The 23400-nt window shown below is 34.7% G+C and overlaps 1 protein-coding gene across 2 annotated transcripts; it reads right to left on the reverse strand.

The window, feature by feature from the left end:
* Positions 1-845: 845 nt before the first annotated feature.
* Positions 846-21912, reverse strand: tmprss2 (transmembrane serine protease 2). Of its 2 annotated transcripts, XM_056244405.1 has the most exons (14): positions 21770-21912; positions 20228-20504; positions 18504-18596; positions 18306-18422; positions 18063-18192; positions 17369-17476; positions 16906-16949; positions 16434-16596; positions 16192-16361; positions 15151-15249; positions 14864-15006; positions 14603-14755; positions 14446-14470; positions 846-856 (listed from the first exon to the last, which is right to left on the reverse strand). In XM_056244405.1, the coding sequence occupies exons 1-13, from the start codon at positions 21785-21787 to the stop codon at positions 14462-14464; spliced, it is 1524 nt and encodes a 507-aa protein (XP_056100380.1). In that variant the 5' UTR covers positions 21788-21912; the 3' UTR covers positions 846-856; positions 14446-14461. The 2 variants fall into 2 exon arrangements, with proteins under 2 accessions (XP_056100380.1, XP_056100370.1); XM_056244395.1 differs by lacking the exon at positions 846-856 and having other exon boundaries at positions 14376-14470.
* Positions 21913-23400: the final 1488 nt, after the last annotated feature.

Genomic DNA, 23400 nt, shown 5'->3' on the forward strand with positions numbered 1-23400 from the left:
TATAATATATGGAAATATATGGCCATATTGTTATAGCAAGGCGACTGGGTCAGAGTATCTCTGAAACGACGGGGCTTGTGGGTTGCTCCCGGTCAGCTGTGCTGAGAATATACCAACAGTGTCCAACAGGAGGAACAAACCACAAACCGGCGACAGGGTGTTGGGCGCCGCCCAAGGCTCATGGATATGTGAGGGCAACGAAGGTTATCCCGCCTGGTCTGAGCCAACAGAAGGGTGTACTGTGGCACAAGTCACACAAAATTTTAATGATGGTTATGGGAGGAAAGTGTCACAACACACAGTGCACTGCACTGGGAATGACCAATCAGTGTGTCTACGATGACCCTGTCCACTGACGAAAGTGAAACCTCTCTCTAAAAGACTTTATTCTGAATGGTAAAATCATTTTTGTGTAATGACCACCATCGTTGTTAGTCTCACAGTTTGTTTCTCAAATGCTCTCTTACTTCTTTACAGTAAATGATAGTAATAATACCATAGCATTTCTATTTTCTTTAACTGCAGATCTTGTGTGATTTGTAGGCGATTTGCTCCTTTTTCTCGTGTGTAGGCTCAGCCTGTGGTTTCAGCACAGATCTTGCATTGCTGCAGAATACAGGAGCTGTCACTCGTCACTGCCAAACCACAGCACATCATTAGACTCAGCCACCGCAACACGACTAACCCTCCGCTCCAGTCTGCATCTCCTTCATCCTGATACATTTACACAAATCCCCTCCACATACACAACTTACTAGAAAGTGTGCTGTTATGATTAACCCAACAGGCGGCATGAAATACAATTCCGGTGGCAAATAAAGCCAAGAATCTGAGAATCGCTCCAATCTCTTCTCAAATAGCCCTGTGATTTTGAAGGCGCCTGTATTGTTCCCGTTCACAGTGTCCGGTAGTGTTTTTTCTTTTTTTCTTTTTTTTTACACGGCTGCCTGCTGTCTTCAAGTGAGCTGCACAAGTCATTTCATTCCCCTCGGATCTTCCTATCCCCCACCCACCGCCCAGCACAACCTCTGCACCATTTACTGAATTAGAGGGTTTTTTTTCCTCAGGATTCCCTTTAGGTGCCATTTTTGTCTTATCTTGTTTCTTAAGGCATGTCGATATCATTTAGCTATATTTATTTTTATACGTGAATGACAAGACTTGTGCTCTACCTTAAATGGTAACACATTCTCTCTGATTCTCTCTTCACTGCAGCATAGCTGAGCTCCCACATGCATGTTGTGCACTGTAAGCTTGTCTAGAGCAGCCATTGATTCACAGAGCATCCGCTCAGACCAGACAGCTTTTGTCACGAGATGCGAAACAGAGAAAAAGCAATGGTTTCGTGTGCTTTTGTAGCCAATAACAATGTTGGCGCTCGGTTTGCACAGCCCACGCGAGACCGCCGCAGTCGGTACGGGAGTCATGTTGGCTGCTATCACAGAGCAGATATCGGGCGGCTCTCGCTGTCCTTTCTCAGGGGGCGAGTCATGTGCACCAGGCACGCCGAGGAGGTTGTGTCCACGGATAGGCGTTGCCCATGGACACGTCTCCTGCGGTTTGCTCTCTCGGAGTGACTCCAGCCTAGAGGATGGGAGAGAACCTCGGGGAACGGATAAAACAGAACAGCTATTTATGAGTGGACAGGCAGTGGTCAGGGGGATATGAGATGATGTTTGCATTGCTTTAGCTTTGTAAACCGTTTTATGCATTCTAAATAAATTAAATTAAATTAAAAATAAAATAATAGAATAAATTTAATAATAAAATTAAATAAAACAATAAATAAAAAAACAATAAATAAAAAATACATTTGTTTATAGAATAAAGCAGAAAATATTCCAGGAAGCATTTTCAGGATTCTCAGGGATTTGGGATGTTTGCGTGTGTTTTAGTTTCGTAAAAGGTTTATGCATTAAAATGTGTTCTTTAGTTCCTATAGATTGCAAATTATAATTTTAAATGCAATACATTTGAGTCAATATGAATCTCTAATGTTTTGTCACAGAAATCTATATTCTATAATACTTTGCTATATATTATTGAAAACATTATATAGTTCTATATGAATAACATTTTGAATAAAATAAAAATAAAATAACTCTTTAGAATAAAGTAGAAAATAGTCCAGGAAACATTTCAGGATTCTCATGGGATTTGGGACGATGTTTGCATGTGTTTAGAATAGAATAGAGTAGAAAATATTCCAGGAAACATTTGCTGGATTCTCAGGGATTTGGGATGATGTTTGCATGTGTTTAGAATAGAATAGAATAGAATAGAATAGAATAGAATAGAATAAAGTAGAAAATAGTCCAGGAAACATTCTCAGGATTCTCAGGGATTTGGGACGATGTTGCATGTGTAGAATATTCTATTCTATTCTATTCTATTCTATTCTATTCTATTCTATTCTATTCTATTCTATTCTATTCTATTCTATTCTATTCTATTCTATTCCATTCCATTCCATTCCATTCCATTCTATTCTATTCTATTCTATTCTATTCTATTATACACATGCAACATTGTTCCAAATCCTGCAGTATTCTGACTATTAATCCTGACTATTTTCTACTTTATTCTATTCTATTCTAGTAGAAAATAGAAGTAGAAAATAGTCCAGGAAACGTTTGCAGGATTCTCAGGGATTTGGGACGATGTTGCATGTGTAGAATAGAATAGAATAGAATAGATTAGAATAGAATAAAGTAGAAAATAGTCCAGGAAACATAGTCCAGGATGTTGCATGTGTAGAATAGAATAGAATAGAATAGAATAGAATAGATTAGAATAGAATAAAGTAGAAAATAGTCCAGGAAACATTTGTAGGATTCTCAGGGATTTGGGACGATGTTTGCATGCGTTTAGTTCCGTAAACTGTTTTATGCATTAAAAATGTGCTCTTTAGTAATTCTTATTTTGTGCTAGTTCTGGAGAAGAGCAACAATGGTAAACCTCTTGACGTGATATTATTTCTATACAACGGTTTAGAATGATGCTTTTGGACAGCATTTTTTTTTAGTTTTGATACAATAAGTGTTTCCCATAAATTTGTATTTTCAGCACATCTCTCGCTCTCTTTCACTTGGCTTTTTTTTTTGTTGACGTGGTTGATACCCATTACAGTTATGAATAGTCACTGTGTCTGGATGGTCCCTGGAGCTCTGGCTATATTCTGCCCTAACAAGCATTTCTGTGCCGGAGCATCAGCACCGGAGCTGCCGCTCTTGCAGCTGTTGGGCTGGAGAATCCCTTACAAAAGCACACATGCCTCCAGCTCTCCCCGGACTCTTCTCACATGCTGCTTTATTTCATCTAGAATGTGGCTTACAATAAATGACAGAATCCTACCGGATGTCCGGATGTTCCTCTGCATGTGGAGTGGTTGTTATCTGTGACAATAGAGAAAGAAAGTACAAAAGGAGTTAGAATCCAATCCAACCACTAAAGTAAAAAAAAAAATTACAATTGGAAAATCGAAAAACAAAGAGTTAATAACATTTGTCTATATATTTATGCTATAAAAATATTTTAAAATCTATAAGAAATGTAATTTTGCCAAAAAATATATTACAGATACAATTAGAAAACGATTTTATTTAATCAGGGGTTAAAGCAAAAACAAATCTTTTGATTGAAAATGTTTCCTTGGCCAAACCCCATTCCACAGACAATCACACACAAGTTTAAGAGCAATGTTTTTGTATAGTGAGTACACGCTTTACCTTCACAAATGAAATACTCAAAGAACATTTTAAACTGCATTTTTATTTACACACTTTTATGAAATTTCAATGTTTTCAATCTAATGCTTTTACCAGACTCGCAGCAATTAACAGAAATCCGTCGTAGCGACGCAGAACTTTAATCCCGGTTTAATTAAGTTGTTACATATTCTTTCTATAAAAACATACTGACCTTGTAAATTATAATTAAATGCAAAACATTTTAGTCAATATGGATCTCTCAATGTTTCCTGACTATCAGAAATGGCAGAAATCATGCAGTAATATTCTATAATATTTTACTATATATTATCAATAATATTCCAAAGTTTTATATAAATTAAATTGAACAAAATTATTAAATGTTTAATTAAAGTTAATTCAAATTTGATTTTAATTTGATAGAATAAAACTGAATTTTTTTCATGATTCTCAGTTACACTTTTTCCCAATGTGGTGGAATATTTACTATATATTATCAATAATATTCTATAGTTCTGTATAAATTAAATATAATACAAATAATTACAAATAAAATAATTAATAAAATAAAATCAGGGAATCTTTTAGAATAAAGAAGAAAATACTCAAACATTTCAGGATTCTCAGTTACACTTTTTAGGGAATATTTAAGTGTCATAGAGATGGAATTTTAAAGAGATTATCTTCTGAATAAAGAACTGAAGAAATCATGCTCAGGTGACTGTAAATGGTGGCTTCAGTCTGTACTTTTGTAAGTTGTGTGCTGGCATTAACTAATATTATCTGTGTCACCAGCTTTCAGACACCAGAATATGATCAAACGAAAAACATGTAACGTACAAAATGATTTCTCTTTCACTTTCTTGTCTAAAATGCTTAAGATGTGACGCGTGTTTGACTTCATTAATACGTCGGGCGCTCATGTGAATGAGCTTGTTTTACAGGAGAGGTCCTGCCTAATAAGGTAACTCCCATGAATCACTGGAAGCTAAATGAAACGGCGAATCTCTCCCACACAGGAGAATAAGCGCTTGATTGGGCTGAACAGTCTTAATGACCTGCTGTTGGGAATTCTTGTATTGATCATATATATTGAATGCTCAGAGTCTAAAGGCTCAATGCAGCAGCGTCTTCATTCAGATCTCATCCTCTCAAGCAGGACATCCAGTGCAGAGCTGAATAAAACCACTTTCATCTGTAAAATCATCTTCTTTGATCTCTGTTCAAAGGAAAAGGTGAAAGAAACCAACTAAGATCTGTCGTTTTGCCCGTTTAGAATTATTTTTTATGATTATTTTGAGTGTGTTTTCTGTGTATGAATAAAGAACTGCTGACCCTTTCTTACTGATTATGACACCCCACCCTGCCTCATTGGCCACTGACCGCCACCCGCCCGCCGGCCTGCTATTGGCTGTCCACACCGATCCACGCCCAGCAGGACACTTCAGGCGCAATGCAATAAAACAGGGCACTGTAGAGGAGAGAGAGAGAGAGAGAGAGAGAGAGAGAGAGAGAGAGAGAGAGAGAGAGAGAGAGAGAGAGAGAGAGAGAGAGAGAGAGAGAGAGAGAGAGAATGAAAGGAGCCATTGAATGAAAGAGGCATTAAAAAGCATCATAATAGTACCTTTGATATTGCAACTACAATTTCCTTTTGTGACACAGGCTCCATGTTTCCACTACTGTTTCAAATGCTAAACATTAAGCAAATAGAAATATAAATGTGAAAAAATAAATAAAACAGCAATCAGGTAAATGTAGTAAACAAATTAAATATTTTTAAGTTGTGAATTCATAAGGGGACTATTATGTTGGGGGTTGATTTTTATTTTCATTTGATTGATTTTCTTATTTTTATTCAACAGATTCAGAAAAAAAAGAATGACCAAAAAGACAGTATTCTGTTGTGATTCACTATTCCTTAATAATTTGTGAGGTTCTCCTGAATTTTTGAGCAGGAGACAGATCCACACAGGACTGGGCTCATAAGCAGCTGCTGTCGGGCTTGACACTGCACAGTAATCAAAGCCTGATTGTTACTCTCACAGCCGTACAACACATCTGAGTCAACTTCTGACAAAACCCTCACACAGGCTTGCAGTGTTGCTTAGTAACCAAAGCACATGGCTGACCTTATATGTGTGGTCATAAAAATGTATGAAGTTCTTTTATTTATTTATTTCTCGATTTTGTTTCATTTTTTCCAGCTGTGTATCACCAGAGGCAGAATCACTGTGTGCACATCATTATTGACTGATTATATTTTTATATTCATTACTGAATAATATTGTTGCATTTCTTTACCTCTAATTTGAACACAAAAATAATATACACGATTTTCCGAAATAATTCAGCTCATATTACATTATATTATATTATAATATATTATCTGCTACTGTTGTTGTTGTTATTAAAGGGGTTCTTCACGGCTGGCAAAATGGCCTTTCAATAAAAGTTGGCTGCCTAGTGCCTACAGTAGGCTTTTATTTTATTTTATTGGTGCTACCTTACTAGAGAAAAGAGAGAAAAAAGGCTGTTGTCTTCCCTTTTGCAAATTAGGTAGGAAAACTTCAACACCCATAATGCACTGGGCATGTTGCCGTCCAAGGCCACTCCCGTCTGATACAGATAGGCTTACAAGAGTCAAATATAGCTTTGCTTAAGAAGGAAATACTTTTTAGCAAACTTTTAGTTATAAACTTTTACTTGTATTGTTCCGGGGTGCAATAATTCTAAGAGTACACGTTTCCCGGGAGTGAGTTACTTTCAGTTTCCAGTGAAGGATCTTCCAGCACATTGTAGGCAGTGGCTAAAAGCAAAGAGTCGTAAATACAGAGAGAACAACGTGACAGACAATCTGAAAAACCTAGTGAATATTTCAAACTGGATGACCACGAACAGTGTTTTATGCCAAACGGAGGGGTGAAACTGAAAGAAACTGCAGTTTTGTCAATTCCGCATAATACCCGTAGCAACACGCTCTGGGAAGAAAGCTGATAAGAGTACCGGTAGATTAAAGAGTAGATATACAGTAGTACAAAAAATGTTCAGTGACTTTTGCTGACAAATAAAGATGATTTTCTCTGTCCAGGTCAAAGCGTGTTGAAAAAGTTACAATTTAATTCTTAATTTTAATGTTTATTACTTATAAAACCATACAATAAATAAAACCAATTTTCCAAAAATAGTTCTATTCCACCGGACGGGTGGACGGACAGACGGATGGGATAGAAAGATTAGATAGAACGATAGATAGAAAGATGGAACGATAGATAGCTAGACTATTTTCAACTTTGATAATAATAATAATAAATGTTTCTTGAGCACTAAATCGGCATATTAGAATGATTTCTGAAGGATCATGTGACACTGAAGACTGGAGTAATGATGCTGAAAATTCAGCTTTTACACCACAGGGATTACATTTATAAATATATTAAAATAGAAAACAGTTTAAAATTGAAATAATAATAATATAAGCAATAACTACAAATTTTTCACATTGTAGGATTTTGCAAGGTTGGGAAAAGTTCATCACCAAATACTGAACAGAGAGTGCCTTTCCGTTTTACACTTACATAGCGGAAACCCGTCTTGTCCGCAGAACTGCCGGCCCGTGGCTGTGTTTAAGGCCGGCAGCAGCTGAGTAGAGTACATTCCTCCCCGTCTTTCCCACAGGACACACAGATGTTGGGCTGGCTGTCTGCACAGCTGTAGGCCTGCCATGCATGGAGGAAGCTGCAACTGTCTGACGGAGAGACGGCAGGTTGGCACAGATGGCGAGGAGGTGTACGGAGGGAGTGAGCTGGCAATGGAAATGGGAGGGCAGGTACCAACATAGCCTCCATCTGGACTCATGACTGGAGAACAGCCACGGGCCGTTAACATCGCTGCCGCTGAAGACCTGTCAACGTGACAGACAGATGAATGTACAGCGCTGCGTTTGGTATGTGCAGATCCTGCTTAGTGTGGACGGTCTCAGCTGTGAACTTGAGCAGAAGAAATAAGGCCCCAATTATCCTTAATGAACATTATAATGTGCTGCACAATTAGGGATTTTTCCGTTGGATTGCATAAAAGCTCCAATTTGAACTCAATTAGAAAAAAATTCAATTGAAAAATGTGAAATGTTCAGTAAAAATCAATAAAATAAAATAAATGAGACAATATAATATATATAGTTGAATAATATTGCATAATATTATCCATATTATGCAGTTGCAATATGCAATTTCTGATTTCTGATTATTAATAATATAATTAATATAACATGATATAAAATGATATAAGTAATATAACAATATAATATAACATCATATATTATAATATAATATAATTAATATAACATCATATAATATAACAGCATAATTAATATAATATAATACAAATTACGAATAGTAAAATATACTAAAATAAAATAATATAAATGAGACAAATAATGTGAAGTTGCACAACTAACTTGTTCTTGAAAGTGTTTGAATTCATATTGCAATTTCTGATTTATTATTATTACATAAATAAATAAAATAATATCATGTAAAATATAAAATAAAGATAAGACACCTCTAGATCCGTAAAATAAAATAAATGAGACAAATGATGTGAAGCAGTTGCACAACTAACTTGTTCTTGGAAGTGTTTGAATTCATATTGCAATTTCTGATTCAGTATTATTATCATTATCATTATCATTATAAATATAATAAATGATGTGAAGCAGTTGCACAACTAATTTGTTCTTGAAAGAGTTTGAATCCATATTATTGCAATTTCTGATTGCAGACTATTGTATTTTGGGAAATCTGTGTACAGTGTGAGACATTAAGGAGAGACACATTAGGAAATTATATGGAAGGAAGGATTTATATATATATATATATGATCTATTTCTCAGGAGGAACAGTTGAGAAGTAAAAGACAAAAGTCTCACATTCTCTCCATTTAATCTCATTGCTGTCAAAGAGACACAATGAGAGATTGAAAAGCTCTTGTATGATTTTCTTTCACTGGAAACACTGGGAGAGTGAGATTGACATGCAACGCCACAGCTTTTACTCTGATCTGAAACCAGATTCTTCTTCCCTTTCATCTTAAAGCAGCACAGACGGACTTCAGATCTACAATAAAAGGCAATTCAAATCCAAGCTAGTCTCTCTAAAGACGGGAAATTACATTTTGCAACAGAAAGTCTATTGTTCTATAGTCCTAAAAGACTTTCAGGTGTTTGTAGCTGAATATAGTGCATGATGATCCTAATACATGGCAAACTTCTAAAACGGGGTATAATGGGCATAATGACACCATGTTTAATCTATTTTGGGATTATAGTTGATTTGGATAGTGTAAATTGAAAGGCAGATGATGAAGAATTCTGGTGAAGTCAGCTCTAATCTAGATTTAAAGGTCATTTACGTGGCGGTTGCACAAGCCAGGCTATAGCTCAGTGTAAATATGCGATGTAAGATATTCTTGTTTTTATTTATTTACCTCTCAATTTAATTCACAATCCATGGTGTTTGGTTCAGAAGGCCATAAAATGAGGTGTTGTTTCATTAATGGGAAATAAAAGATGATTGCATCCAAGAAAAAGAAAAAATGAAACACTAATTTTGTTATTCTACAACTGTCTCAATTTATTTGCCTCAATTATAATGCATCACATAAAAAAATAAATTAAAAATATGAGATGAGGGCCGACCGTGTTATTATTGTGGCTGGAGCCCAGAGAAGCTGGAGACTTCATTCGCCATCAGAGAAGGTGTCAATCACTCCTGTAGAGGACATGCTTTACTGTTGCCCGAGGGCTCCTGTGTGACCTAAATACAAAACTGTCAACAGAAAGACTGACCAACACAGAACAAGCTGAAGAGAATCGCAAAGAATATTCTGTCTTTAGACACTCACATCGATGGATTATCCAAAACATACACTTCTACCACTGCAATTTATATTAGGTTCCAATGTGTGTTGTTTCATCAATTTACATTTATAGGCTGCACTTTATTTTACAGTATGTGCACTTACCTAAGAAAGGTACTTTTTTACAGTATGTGCACTTACCTAAGAAAGGTACTGGTAATAGCCAATAAGGAAACTACATGGGGTAAGGTAGGGGTAGGTTCAGGGTTAGTCCTACCTAGTTATTGCAATTCCTATAATAAGTTCATAGTATGTACATGGGTAAATGGACTGTAAAATAATTTAAGTGAAGTGAAATGAAGTGCTACCATAACCATAGACTGTAAAAAAATGACCATAACACTATACTGAAAATGACATAACGTTACATTATCACAAATATGCTAGGCTACCCCGGGAAAACAAGTTTGAAACCTAGGCTAAATCAGTAACTTAAAAGTTGTACTTACATGTATTCAAAAGGTACAGAATATCTTTCTTGATGGTTCATTCAATTAAAAAATTTAGTCAGAAATGGTATATGATTACTAAGATTACAAGAAATGGCACACAAGTTATGTGTAACGAATGGTAGCAATATTAGCTACCATTCTATAAGTTACTTAGCCAATATTGTCGAAAACACTAGGTTACAATTACTAAATATTTTTTTTTAATTAGCTTGATTTATCATATTTAATCTTGTGAAGCGTTCAAATGTTTAATGTTTTTAAAGAAGGCCTGTGAGTGAAAACTAAGGGAAACCCCACAACTACGTTCTGAGGTAGTTTATTGTCAGGTTTGTTGACAGTGACGCCCCCTTCTGTTTGTCAGGAGAACTACATAAACACACTGGCGCAGACTATACGCTTTTATTCTTCCTTTTTAGTATCTAAAGATTATCCGCATATCTACAGTTTTAAATGAAAAGAATCTTAATTTTAAATATAACAAGGTAGTTTATGATTAAAAAGTTTGATTCTCGCTGGCCTAAAGGCGTTTTCAAAACATGCCTAGCTGCTACTTAGGATGCAACAGACGTTAAGGCAAAGACGCTGGTGCAGAGTAAAAAAAGGAAAAGACTAGAAAACAATACAAATAAGAATATATCCTTTGACATTCCCTATATACAGAAATAATCTGAAGTCAGCAGGTAGTGTTCCTCTAATAAGCCTAATATTGCTCGTGTTGCTGAGGTGAGCTGATAGTTGATGCTATTAGCTGATCTTAAAAGCAGCACAGACTGCTGATGTTCAGGAGAATCGCACACAGCAGCACAGGGAATCTATGAACGCTGATGTATGACATCGACCTCAAGAGGAGAGAGAGAGAGAGAGAGAGAGAGAGAGAGAGAGAGAGAGAGAGAGAGAGAGAGAGAGAGAGAGAGAGAGAGAGAGAGAGAGAGAGAGAGAGAGAGACTAAACCCATAACTGCCCAGTAACAAGCTCTACCCCCTCATTGGCTGCAGAAGCAAGTGTATTTGATCAGGCCCTCAGACTAAATGACACACTCTGTTTGATCTGAGGACACTAAACCTCATGTGAGAGCGAACAGTAGACCTCAGCATCTGTCCTCTCTGGAGAATCTGTGCCCTGCTGCTGCTCATACCTGGGTGACTCCTAAAGGCATAGTTTACTCAAATATTACAATCCTGTCACTCATGCAATTTAACACATTAGGAGGAATATCATGGCTGCTCCTTACCATGGAATTGAATCATTGGTAGGCCTACTGGGGATGCCAAGCTTTGACTGCGACACAAAAGCAACTTAAAACAAAGTACAATAAAACTTAATTTCAAGTCTTCTGAAGACTTAATATGATTGAAAAAAAAAATACTATCATCTTTCACGTCAGTCAATCATATTGATTCTCTAACTTCTATCTGAAATTGATATCAAACCTGCTGTTTGCCATTTTATACATTTATGGTCAGTCCATTATTTAGAAAGTAATCAGCTGGTTTTGTTTCTAAGTTTTTTTGTTTCTAACAAACTAAGTTTGTTTCCCACAAAAGGTGAAAGTGAGAATATCATTTCCATTTTTAGCCTTTAAGTGTATAGGCCAGGGGTTTTCCCCAAATATGATTATCCTGAGGAACCTGGATGTTAAAATTTAAAAGGCATATCTTTTAGATACACCCAATTCATACACTGGAAAATTAATATTATACATCTAATAATAGTTTGTATTAGTTTTATTTCTAATTTTACATTATTATTATTATTATTATGTATTTACTAATGTAGCCTACTGTTAATTATTATTTATTTATCTAATTTTAATTGTATTTACTTTTAATCACATTTTAATCATTTATTTATTCCAATCAAATTTATTTATATGTTTAGTTTATTTACATATTAATGGTACAGAATACTAAGAAAATAAAATCCAATTGATTGTGTCAAAGGTTTGCATTAGTTACTCAAAACCTCTTTTATACAAAAACAAAACTAATTTATTTATTTGAATCTAATTTATTTACTCACTATGTATAATTTGTTTACTTACGTTACAGGAGACAAATAAAATAAAATAAAATCCTCTTTAAACTGTCAAGATCCGTGTTAGTTTGGATTAGTTTCTGTTTTCAAAACCTCTTTTAGGCAAAAACAAAATGTCGTTTTTTCCTGACAGAACCTAATCTGAATAAAACCATTTCCTGGGCAATAATATATCCTTTAAAATCTCATTCATTCATTCTCGAAACTCGTGCAGCTCGAGTCAGGCCATGCAGAGTGGACTAAATCAGTGATATTTTTGGGTTTATGGACCTCTCAGCATATTTTCCCCGGTAAAAAAAACAAAAACAAAAAAAAACACGGGAAGCAGGTTTGTTTGTCAACACACCGTGGGTTCCCTGCCAACACTTCCCTCTTACAGAGACCGAGAATAAAGCTGAAGATGAAATGGGTTCCCAGGCTGCCGTGTAATTGCACAGCCCTTATGTTGAACCCCTTGAGCATTCATTCAAATGAGGCCGTAATTGCCACATCTGTTAACCCTCTGAAGAGCCGTCAGCCGAGTGTCACGCATCTGCTAATTGGTACAAACAGGTAGCAGACGCTGATCTCCTCCACTGAGCATCTGCCGATTAGAGTCGCAAATTCAATGAGCGCTGATTAAAGGTCCTGCTAAAATGGCAAAGGAGAGGTTTAAATACTGCTGCTGAATATGCTATAACACTTCATAATGGTGATTAACTGAGAGCCAGGAACCGTGAGGGCTCTGTGGGCTGGTGTGAATTCTTTTTTTTTAGGCGCGAAGGAAAAATGGGTAATAGGACTTTTACTCTTGTGGTTTGGTCAGCGGATTGAGGACCTAAATGCTTCATAAAGCCATAAAAGAGATGTATACATCCAATAGGAGGTTCTCAGAGTTATCTGGAATTATTCAAATAATCAATTTGTTTACAGTCACAGACTATAAATAGTATAATAATATAGTTTATATTGTCCTCAAAGTATATTAATATTTAAGTTAAAAAATCATAAAGATATAGTCATATCCATGTTTCTTGTCAACTACCCATATACAAACTTAAATACTGCGTCACATATTTCATGCTACGCATTTGAACTTTGTTTTTATATTTTGACTATTTTAAAAAGATTTGATAAGAAACAAATATATAAATGTTAATATTTTTATGTTTTAACAATTTTATATATGAACTTGGATTATAACTTCTTCTTTTTTTTACAAATTTATATATGACTGGATATTATTATATATGTATATATGATAATATCAAAGTTCACATATAAAATCTTTAATTATATAATTAAATTATAATTTTATATATGAACTTTGATATTATAATACGTATTCCTCAAAATATAAAAATACCCAAAGTTATATATGCATTTTGTATTATTTGTATATACAGTATATATGAGGAATATATTATATTACTATATAAATGTTTAGATTTGATTTTTATATTTAACATTTTTTATATATGAACTTATTTTTTTGTGTGCAAATTTATATATGGCAGGATATTATTATATTTTAAGGAATACATATGATAATATCAAAGTACATACTTCATATATAATACTGTATCTTATTAAAATATAATAAATAATGTCAAATTCCACATATAAACAAATGTGTAGCATAATTGACTCAGTATTTTAAGTAATTTTATATATGGGTTGTAATTTCGAGACAGCTTGAAAAATGTATATTCATAAAAATTACCGTACTTGAATGTGAAGGCAAAACAAGTGATTAAAAAATGGTGAAAAAAATTAAAGTATGGTATCCAGTCAGAGGACCTAGGATATATACTTTCCTTTATACATTTATATAAAATTTAACCTAAAAATATTGATGTAGTTAAAAACAAGTACAACTATCCATAAAGCTTTATAATAAAAGTATTATTTTGCAATACAGTCTGTACACAGTGCTGATAGGAGCGGCAATATTGCCGTCACACCCTGTTATATTGTCAAATAGCCTACTGTAATAATGTAAATATGAACTGTTGCAATATCAAAGAAACCAAGATGACAGAAATTTGCCAGTGACGCAGGACACCATCATCAAGTGTAGATTTTTATGAAGTCATTTGTACAATTGTGTTCTTTATACAAAACATACATTAAAAAATGTTTAGAAAAGTGCATATTGTAGCATACTGTGGAATTCACTTCATTGGCACTAGTGAAAATAAATAAATGGTTCTTTTAAATTTATCGGAAAACATTGAAACATGAAAACAAAAAGTAAAATGAGCAAAAACAAGAATACAAAAAAAGTCTCATGGACACGGTTACAGTTCCTACGTTTCATTGGTTTGGATCAGTGGCTCTTCTCAAAACTTCTTTATATAAATATAAAAGCTAATATTTCTGAAAAAGAATTCAAAGAGGTGTTTTATTAATAATAAATATTATAAATTAATTGTATATTTGAAAAAATCACTAATAATAATAATAATACATTTTCTGTGACACAGTTTGGATTTTTATTTGAATTCTTACCCGCATTTGTTCATATATCCAGTCAAGGAAGTAGGTCACATTTCCGTAGACTCCGGGCTTGTTTCTGAAAGCACATCCATCACCCCAGCTAGTGTCCCCAACCAGCCACCATAGAGAATTCTCCTTTGTGACCAGAGGACCCCCACTGTCCCCCTGTGTGGAACAGCACTTATTTAATTGTTGCACATATATTATATTTACAGTACTCTAATTTACTCTTCTGAATGATCTAAGTGTGTTCATCCAGAGTGTGTGTCTGACCTGACAGGAGTCCACGCCACCCTCCAGCTTGCCAGCGCAGATCATGGTGTTTGTGATTTGTCCGTTATACACCTGTCGGCTGTTACATGTCGTTCTGTCGATTAGCCAAATTTTGGCTTCTTGTAGGGATTCTGAGGGAAGTCCTTTAAGAAAACAAAGAATTTGTTTATCAAACGTTTCAATTTCTGAGATTTTAGAGAGCTGACATGACTTATTTTCTGTCCGATTTTATTCACTGCACATGCATTTGGATCTGTTGTGATTTGTTTTCAAAAAAAGTTTCAAACCTCCACTATACAGTGCCCCCCATCCTGTGACGTAACTTTCCCGCGGAGCAGAGAAGTACATGCCTTTATTGGGCAAACACACTGGCTTGACGTTTGAAACTAGATACATACAAAAGAAAATGAAAAATTGTCATCATCCAAACCTTTCTTCTGTAAACTGAGATATTTTGTAGAATGTTCAAGCTGCTCTTTATTTCAACACAACGGAAATGGTCGGGAAAAGCTTTGTAAAAGTGGTCCATACAACGTCTGTCTTCTGAAGTAATTTGTGTGAAGAACAGGTCATCATACAAATCGTTATAATTAAAATAATTCTAGAGTATTTGACTAAATTTTAAAGCAACAATAACAAAATAATTAAATGTTTTGAATAGGGTAAACGAACAAATTAGTTCAATCAAATTAACTTTTATGAGTATTTAATACTTTATTTTTATTTTTAGTTCACCAAACTGGCACATTTTTAATAAAAAAATAAATAAAAAAAATTATATAATTTTTTGTTGTTGTTATGTATTGTTAAACGCAATGTTAAATATTAACATTAACATAAACTAACAATTTTAATTTATTAAAAATGTGTAATTTTTCATTTATTAAAAATGTGTAATTTTTCATTTATTAAAAATGTGTCACATTTAATGAAAAAACTATCAGAGCAAGCTTGAAACAAGTGGTGTTACGGTTAACTAAAACTAAAAGTATATAAAAAGAAATGAAAAGCTGAAATTAAATAAAATATGATTTTTTTTTTAATGGAAAAAAATTAAAAACCGGGAAAAAACCCCCTGAAATTAGAAAATGTTGACTTGGTGAGCAACTGAAATAAAATAAGCTTACGATGAAGTTCTAAAATAACAAACTGAAAATATAACCATAAATCCCAATTCAAAATAGTAATAAACACTATAATAGTACATAAATAATACTAAAATAACACTGCATGAAAAAAATGCTTTTATTTCTTTTATTGTTAGTATTATTAAATTATAATGAAATTTTCTTATTGGCTGGGAAATAAACGTGAACATTTAGTCTTACTTGTAATTGTGAGTGGACGGTTTAGCTTCATCAGTGCAACGTCATTTTCATTGGTTTTTGGATCAAAGTCGTGCTTGACAATCCGGCCTACAGAATTGCCGACGGCGAGCCGCATATCACTACGAGTCAGATATCCAGCATACACCGTCCAATCCCTTGCATTTGAAATCCTACACAAGTTTGTCATTTATTAGAGTTCATCATGGCTTGTTGAATGAGATGGACTAAATGAAAGCACTTACTCCTGAACACAGTGAGCTGCAGTGACGATCCAGTACGGGGTAATGACAGACCCGCCACACAAATGCCTTCCGGAAGCTTGCAGGCTGACCTGCCATGGCCACACCCCCTTCGACTGCACCGTCATTCCCCCCACGATTCGGCTCCCGCTGCTCCGTCCACAATCTACAATAGAATTCAGAAAACAGCATTAGTATATGTGAACATTTTATTTTCCTAGCTACAAACTATACTTGTATAGTTCGCCCAAAAATGGAAATTTAATTTATCCACAGTCAAACTAACCTAACCAACCAAGTAGTTTGTAGCTACACTACATCAAAAATAGCTATCTACATTGACATTTAATTTAATTTGATTTCATTAAATAGCATGCAGACAAAATAAACTAATAAAAAACCCTAAATATTTATTTCATTACAAAAAAAGAACTAAAAAAATTAAAAATAAAGAGATGGAAAACTATTATCTTACCAATACATTTGAGTGCCACGGCTTTGTTAGATGGACAGTATGAACTGAATTATCATAAGAGAAACATAAAATAATTTTTAAACAAGCTGATTATATGGGATAAAAAAAAACATTATTAACCAATAATTAATAAAAACCGTAATAAAATAACCAAAAGTGTAAAACCTAAACAATGTGAAGACGTCAGTATAAAAATTCAGTAATATTTTACAATAGTCTCATTTATTTACATTAGTTAACGCATTGATAAAAATGTATTTGCCTTTGCTAATGTTAGTTAACAAAAAGCATTAACTTATGTTAACAGATACAATTTTTGATCTTAAAAGTGTATTAGTAAATGCTGTAGAAGTGTGGTTCATTGTTAGTTCATGTAACTCATGTAGCTAGCCTATGTTAACAAATGAAACCTTATTGTAAAGAGTCAACAAAAATTCTGTGTAAGCTGAGTTCTGTGACACACCTTTTACTGAGAAAACTTTGTGTGGATATATTCAGAGTATCTTTCTTCACCAGCATGTAGTCCAGTAATTCTCTCGACTCAATCTCCTCGTAACCCATGTACGTGTCCCTGAAGATAAACCACAAACAAACACACAGCACATATTACAATTCATTCAAAATGCATTTTGTAAACATATTAAACATGTCACTGTATGAATACACTACTGTTTAGAAGTTTGGAGTCAGTAAGATTGTTAAATGTTTTTAAAAGGAATCTCTTGTGCTCACCAAAACTGCATTTATTTGATCAAAAATACAGTAAAAACTGTAATATTGTGAATTAATATTACAATTTTAAAAAGAGTGTTTTCCACTTTTTTAGTCTTCAGTGTCACATGATCCTTCAGAAATCATTCTAATATTCAGATTTGAAGTCTCAAGAAACATTCTCAGATCTCAAGAAACATTCATTATTATCATCAATGTTGAAAACAATTGTGCTGCTTAATATCTTTATGGAAACCTTTGATAAATGTGCAAATGAACAGCATTTATTTGAAATAAAAAACTTTTGTAACATGACAAGTTTCTTTACTGTAACTTTGAATCATTTCGATGTGTCCTTGCTTAATAAAAGTGTTCATTTCTTTGGGGAAAATGTCATACTCCTTTAATTGAAGTACTTCCAGTGAGATGAATCACACTATCATTACCTCTCGTATCCGATCTCCTCACATGCTTCAATTCCGAGCTTGTTATTCCATCCATCTGAACACACATACTCCCATTTTTGGCTCACATTTGAGTACATCTGAAGGAGGAAATTAGATCCATACAGACGGACTGCAAAAACAACAACAAAGAAAGAAGTAAAGCTGTATACTGGGTTTACTAAAGAGGGCATCATCGATCGGGATCAGGAAAGTCACGGTTTAACATATGTCAGGAATTCTTACAACAATGAGCTTCATCTCCTCCTGATGGACAGTCCAGCTTACCGTCACACCACTGCGAATAGCTGACGCATTTGTTATCTGCGGTACAGCGCCGCCCTTGCAAACACTCAAACACACCTGTTGGTGCAGACAGAGGACGTCAGAACAAGAAACCACAGGTGGATGTATTGTATGAAAGCCAATGAGAGAGTTTCTTACCATAAAACCAAAGCACCGCAACTATGATCACAGCAATGACCAGAAGGGTGGCGACTGTGCCAATGATCCATGGCCATTTTTTTCTCCTGGAAGCTGTCAGAAAATCAAAGTTCATTAAAAACCAAAACTAAAAAAAAAAAAAGAATAAAATAATAAATACCTTAAACGGCTTTAAAATCCATTAAATATTAGGGCTAGTTTGAAAATATTGATTTCTTGATTCTCATTTGATACACCACTATCGATTATTAAATCCCATGAATCAATCTTTTTAGTCTGTGCTGTTTTCAGGTGATGCATGAACAAAACTTCACTGAGCATTATTTGGAGCGCGCCTCACATCCAATAAATCTTATAAAGCTTTGAGCTTTATTACTTTTGATATGAAACAAAGTCTCAGCTTTCCTAATAACAAATGTTGTATTCATTTTGTAATTCAGATTTTATAACAAAAGGGGCAGGTTTTGAAAGGGATTATTAGTAACATTGCTATACTATTTTAGAGGAATAAATTACTTGCTTTATGCTTTTGTTTAGCTTCCTGATCATTTTACAAAACTGTCACAAATTCAGTGATGCATTTTTCTATAATGCTTCAAAACGAATCCGACAGCTAATTGTTAACATACATTTATGAATAATTAGCTTTTGTTCTTTTACATCTGTTGGTGGTGGCAGTGATTAAAACAGTTAAAAGAACAAAAACCAAAAGCATTTTTGCTTCGCAGAACATAAATATTAATTTTTTACTAGAAAGTGTAAGTTTACTAGTAAGTTTTGTTTAGATCATTTTTCATGAACAAGTGGATTTCTTATACCAGACCCCCCCCCCCCCTATATATTATACTATATTATATTCATTTGCGTAAGCCGGATAACACGGGTTCGTTCATTCGAGTGGTAACAAGAGACACATTTGAAACGCATGCTAGTACCAGGTGTAAACGGTAATGAGTCTTGGCTGACTACTTGTGAGCGGATCACCGAAAGCGCATCTTAAAGGTGCAGCAAACGATTTTTGAAAAATGTTGATATTGGAAATCACCAAAAACAAACATGCCCCTACCCAAAAGGATCACACCCCTATCTTGATAACTATGTCCCCAAATTCACGAACACGCTAAGCAACACAGGCACCTCCCCCCTAATGAGTGTATACGCCCCTTCCTACTGATTGGCTACAAGTGTGTTTGGGCGCTCGGTCCAATCCACTTTCAACAGCGTTTCTCAGAAATCGCTTACTACACCTTTAATACCGCTTCTCTTTCGTTTGGTTGATTTCTGGGATAGTGTGAATAATTTGTGGGTGTCAGGGAGCCGCTATCAATATGCGTGCGACTCCCGGAACTTCCAGAAAAGGTGAGCTGTCTGTGATACCAAGTGGCTGAAAAGCATGATCCCTCAAAATCTGGTTATTATTTTATTTGGAGCTGAGCCTGGTTTTGGCGCTCTTGTGACGTGACAGATTGCTGTATCACCCTGGTAGCGCACGTGACCTGATAATCTCATCATCTTTACTGCTAGTTATAGCACGAAATAAATATGAATGAATATCAGAAGGTACGTTGAAAGAAACAGTACAATTACCAAAATCGGTATCATGTCTCATATAATCACTCAATTAGTGTTTAAAGCATTGAAAGACGTGAATTGTAAACAATGTGTGGCATAACGTTACATTTCCCTCAGAAAAGCCATTCAGTGCCTTAAAAAGCATTAAATACCTCTGTGAACTAGTTTAGCGCCACGGTGGAGTCCAGGTGTGGTCGTGTGGCAGGTACTAACAGATGCTGCTTGAGGCACATACTGGTGCAGGTTCTGAGCAGGTGAGTATCTCTCTGAAGGATATGGCGGAGAGGGGTTCTGGTTTAGAAACTGTGGGTTTTGGGGACCAGGGTCCTGAGGTAAAGCTGGGTTTATTCCAGAAGAAGGTGCATATGGAGGGGGCCGCTGCTCCTCATGTTGGAAACCATGGTTCACCTGAGAACCATTGTTGTAGATCTGAAAGAAATTAGAGTTTTGTCAGTTTCTCAGGTTCAAAAAGCATTCGAAAACTATTTTGCTTCCATTTTGTGATGTAATTCAGTGTGAAAAGGATATTTAGCATGCATAAGGAAAGTTACGAAAAGACTATTTTAGACAACAGTCCCCATGTTAATTAATTACAGTATGACTAACAATAACAATGTATAAACTGTTCCAGGAAATGATTGAATATTAAATGAATGTTCATTATTTGAATCATTACTCGCTACTTACTTTCAATGATACTAAAAAGACTGAGGTATTTAACATGCCTTAATAGTAATTCAAATAATTCATCTGATAAACATGTTAGTTCAACATTATACAAGCCGTAGACAAAGGAAATAAGCTTTACTTGCTTTTTTCTTACAACACTGGTAAAAAAATAAAGATTTTCATTTCAGATTTAATTTTAGTCCACATGTCCAGTACAGGCTACTAGACATTGAATATATTATATACTGTAGTTTCCACCAGAACTTTTTTTTATAAATAAAAAAGTATAAATTACCATAATGACAACAACAATAATCATTAATAATAATATAATTATAATAAAGAAAGAAAAATGGTGGCAGGAACTATATATAACATTCAATGTGAATATAAAATTCAGAGTTAATAAATTGCTGAATGTCAAATACCATGAAAACAATTAAATTACTTCGATAGTTCTCACCACACACACACACACACACACACAAAAACACTACTAGTATTATTATTTTAAATATTTAGCAATTAACATTGTTCATTTACACAGTCCAATCCCAGTACTGAATGAGTTAAAGTCTATTTTGATTTCATTTAAATTTCACTCAGGCACAATAATTAGTTCCCTGTTGTCTACTTCCCTAAGAAAATGACTTGAACACATATGAAAACAGCACATTGCTGCCATAGACCAAACAGAAACTCACATGGCCAGACACTTAAATCAGGCCATCAACCATTGTGTTGCTAATGCATTTCAATGTTATCTTTACAGTGTTTTTCATGCATTTAAATCGAACTTCCTTTCAATTTTTAAAAAAGATTAAAGGACCATCACGATGAATCATTCATTAGCTTCGTCTTTGGTCAGGAGGATAGTTAATGCTTTACAAATATATCTTATGTGTTGACTGACAGTATCTGACAAAGAACTTCGACAACAAACAAATGACATTGGTGACTGAAAGAAGAGGATAAACATGTTCAGATAGAAATTAAGAGAGAGAAAAAATTGATTATGTCATTACCGGATTCTTATTCTTCATCTTTAGCCTTTGGCTTTGTTTGGACTGTTCAACTCAATCCAAAAAACTCTCGAACTTCAAGCTCAAATCTGCTGATTGAACATACAGCAAAACAAACATTATTAGTCTCAGAAAAGGCTATAAGATCTGTATGAAATGAGTCCAACAGATTCTCTCTGACTGATACATATTATAAATTAGATTTATATATAGTAAAACTTACCTGACAGGTTCTCCAATAGTGTTTGAGCTTTAGCGGACTCTGCGTCTGCTGTGTGTATGTGTAATGAGCAGCCAATGCCACACCTTTGCTTGGTTAACCAGCTGAACTAAACTCTCAATAGTCAGGTGTATGCAAATACAAAATGACCCCTGCTGACCTGAACTAAAAGTTTAGAACTACTGTAAGAGCATTACAATGTCTTTCTACTAAACAAGTATAACATGTCTTATCAATACAGAACATACTGTAGATGACACAGCTTTGAGGTGAGACAAAAATAGGCAAAATATATGTAAAACATTCTTCCATATAAAGACGCTTCCTTCTGGCTCACTTCATGTTCACAGCTTTGAACATGAGGTACAATAGCAATATAAGAGATTCAAAAGGATAATTTTCTAAGCTTGCAAATGCACATTTTCAACTTCCCTGTTTCTTAAACATGTCATTTCTGCCATCCTAATTCATTCATGCCAATAGCCTAGTTACTAATTACCTTTTTACATATAGGAGATATGTTGTATTTTATATTATTTAAGCATCTGGAACCTTATCGGTTTGACAGAATTTTCTACTTCCAAGTGCCGGGAATCCAAAGGAACTTTACTTAAAGGGGTGGTATAATGCCCTTTTCACAAGATGTAAAATAAGTATTTGATGTCCCCAGAGTGTGTATGGGAAGTTTTAGCTCAAAATACCCCACAGATATTTTTATATAGCATGTTAAAGTTGTCACTTTTTGAGGGTGAGCAAAAACGCACCATTTTTGTGTCCGTTCCTTTAAATGCAAATGAGCTGCTGCTCCCGGCACAGAGGGCGGAGCTTCAAGAGCTTGTGTCCTTTTACCTCACACAGACATGCACTGAAAATTTCAAAAACGTTTAGCCTTTTATGTTCAAACCGGAGTCAGAAAGAAGGAGAGACTCAAGAAGTGACAACATGTAGACAACATTTCTAAATGGTTAGTTGGTGAATTTATGTAACTTATGTGTAGTAATCTTCTAGTCATTGATTAGCATATTCGGTCATGATAATCTATAAATCTTGTCCCTGGGGGTGGGTTTATGTCAATTTTAGGGTGTAGTGATGTCACTAACCCGGGAGGAATGTCGTGTAGTCCCTACCGGCCGCTTATTGTAGTCCTTAAAAAGCAATTTCTTTAAAAGAAAATATCTCCCTTTGCTTTGAACTTTGAGCTTCATAACTTTGCCGATGTTGTTTATGTTCACAACGTTATGGTTACCTGATACACTCAAGACAGTAAGAAGCATAGGCAGTTTTAAACAAGGTTTGAAAGTATGGCTTAGGTGCCAATCGTAGCCATTATCATATCATAGTCTATTTTTATGGTTAATTTTTTGTCTAATATGGATGAATTTGTTTAATGTATGATGAATGATTGATGTGTGAT

Source organism: Rhinichthys klamathensis, unplaced genomic scaffold, assembly GCF_029890125.1.
Source record: "Rhinichthys klamathensis goyatoka isolate OS25496 unplaced genomic scaffold, OSU_Roscu_1.1 h1tg000027l_1, whole genome shotgun sequence".
Lineage (NCBI taxonomy): Eukaryota > Metazoa > Chordata > Actinopteri > Cypriniformes > Leuciscidae > Rhinichthys > Rhinichthys klamathensis.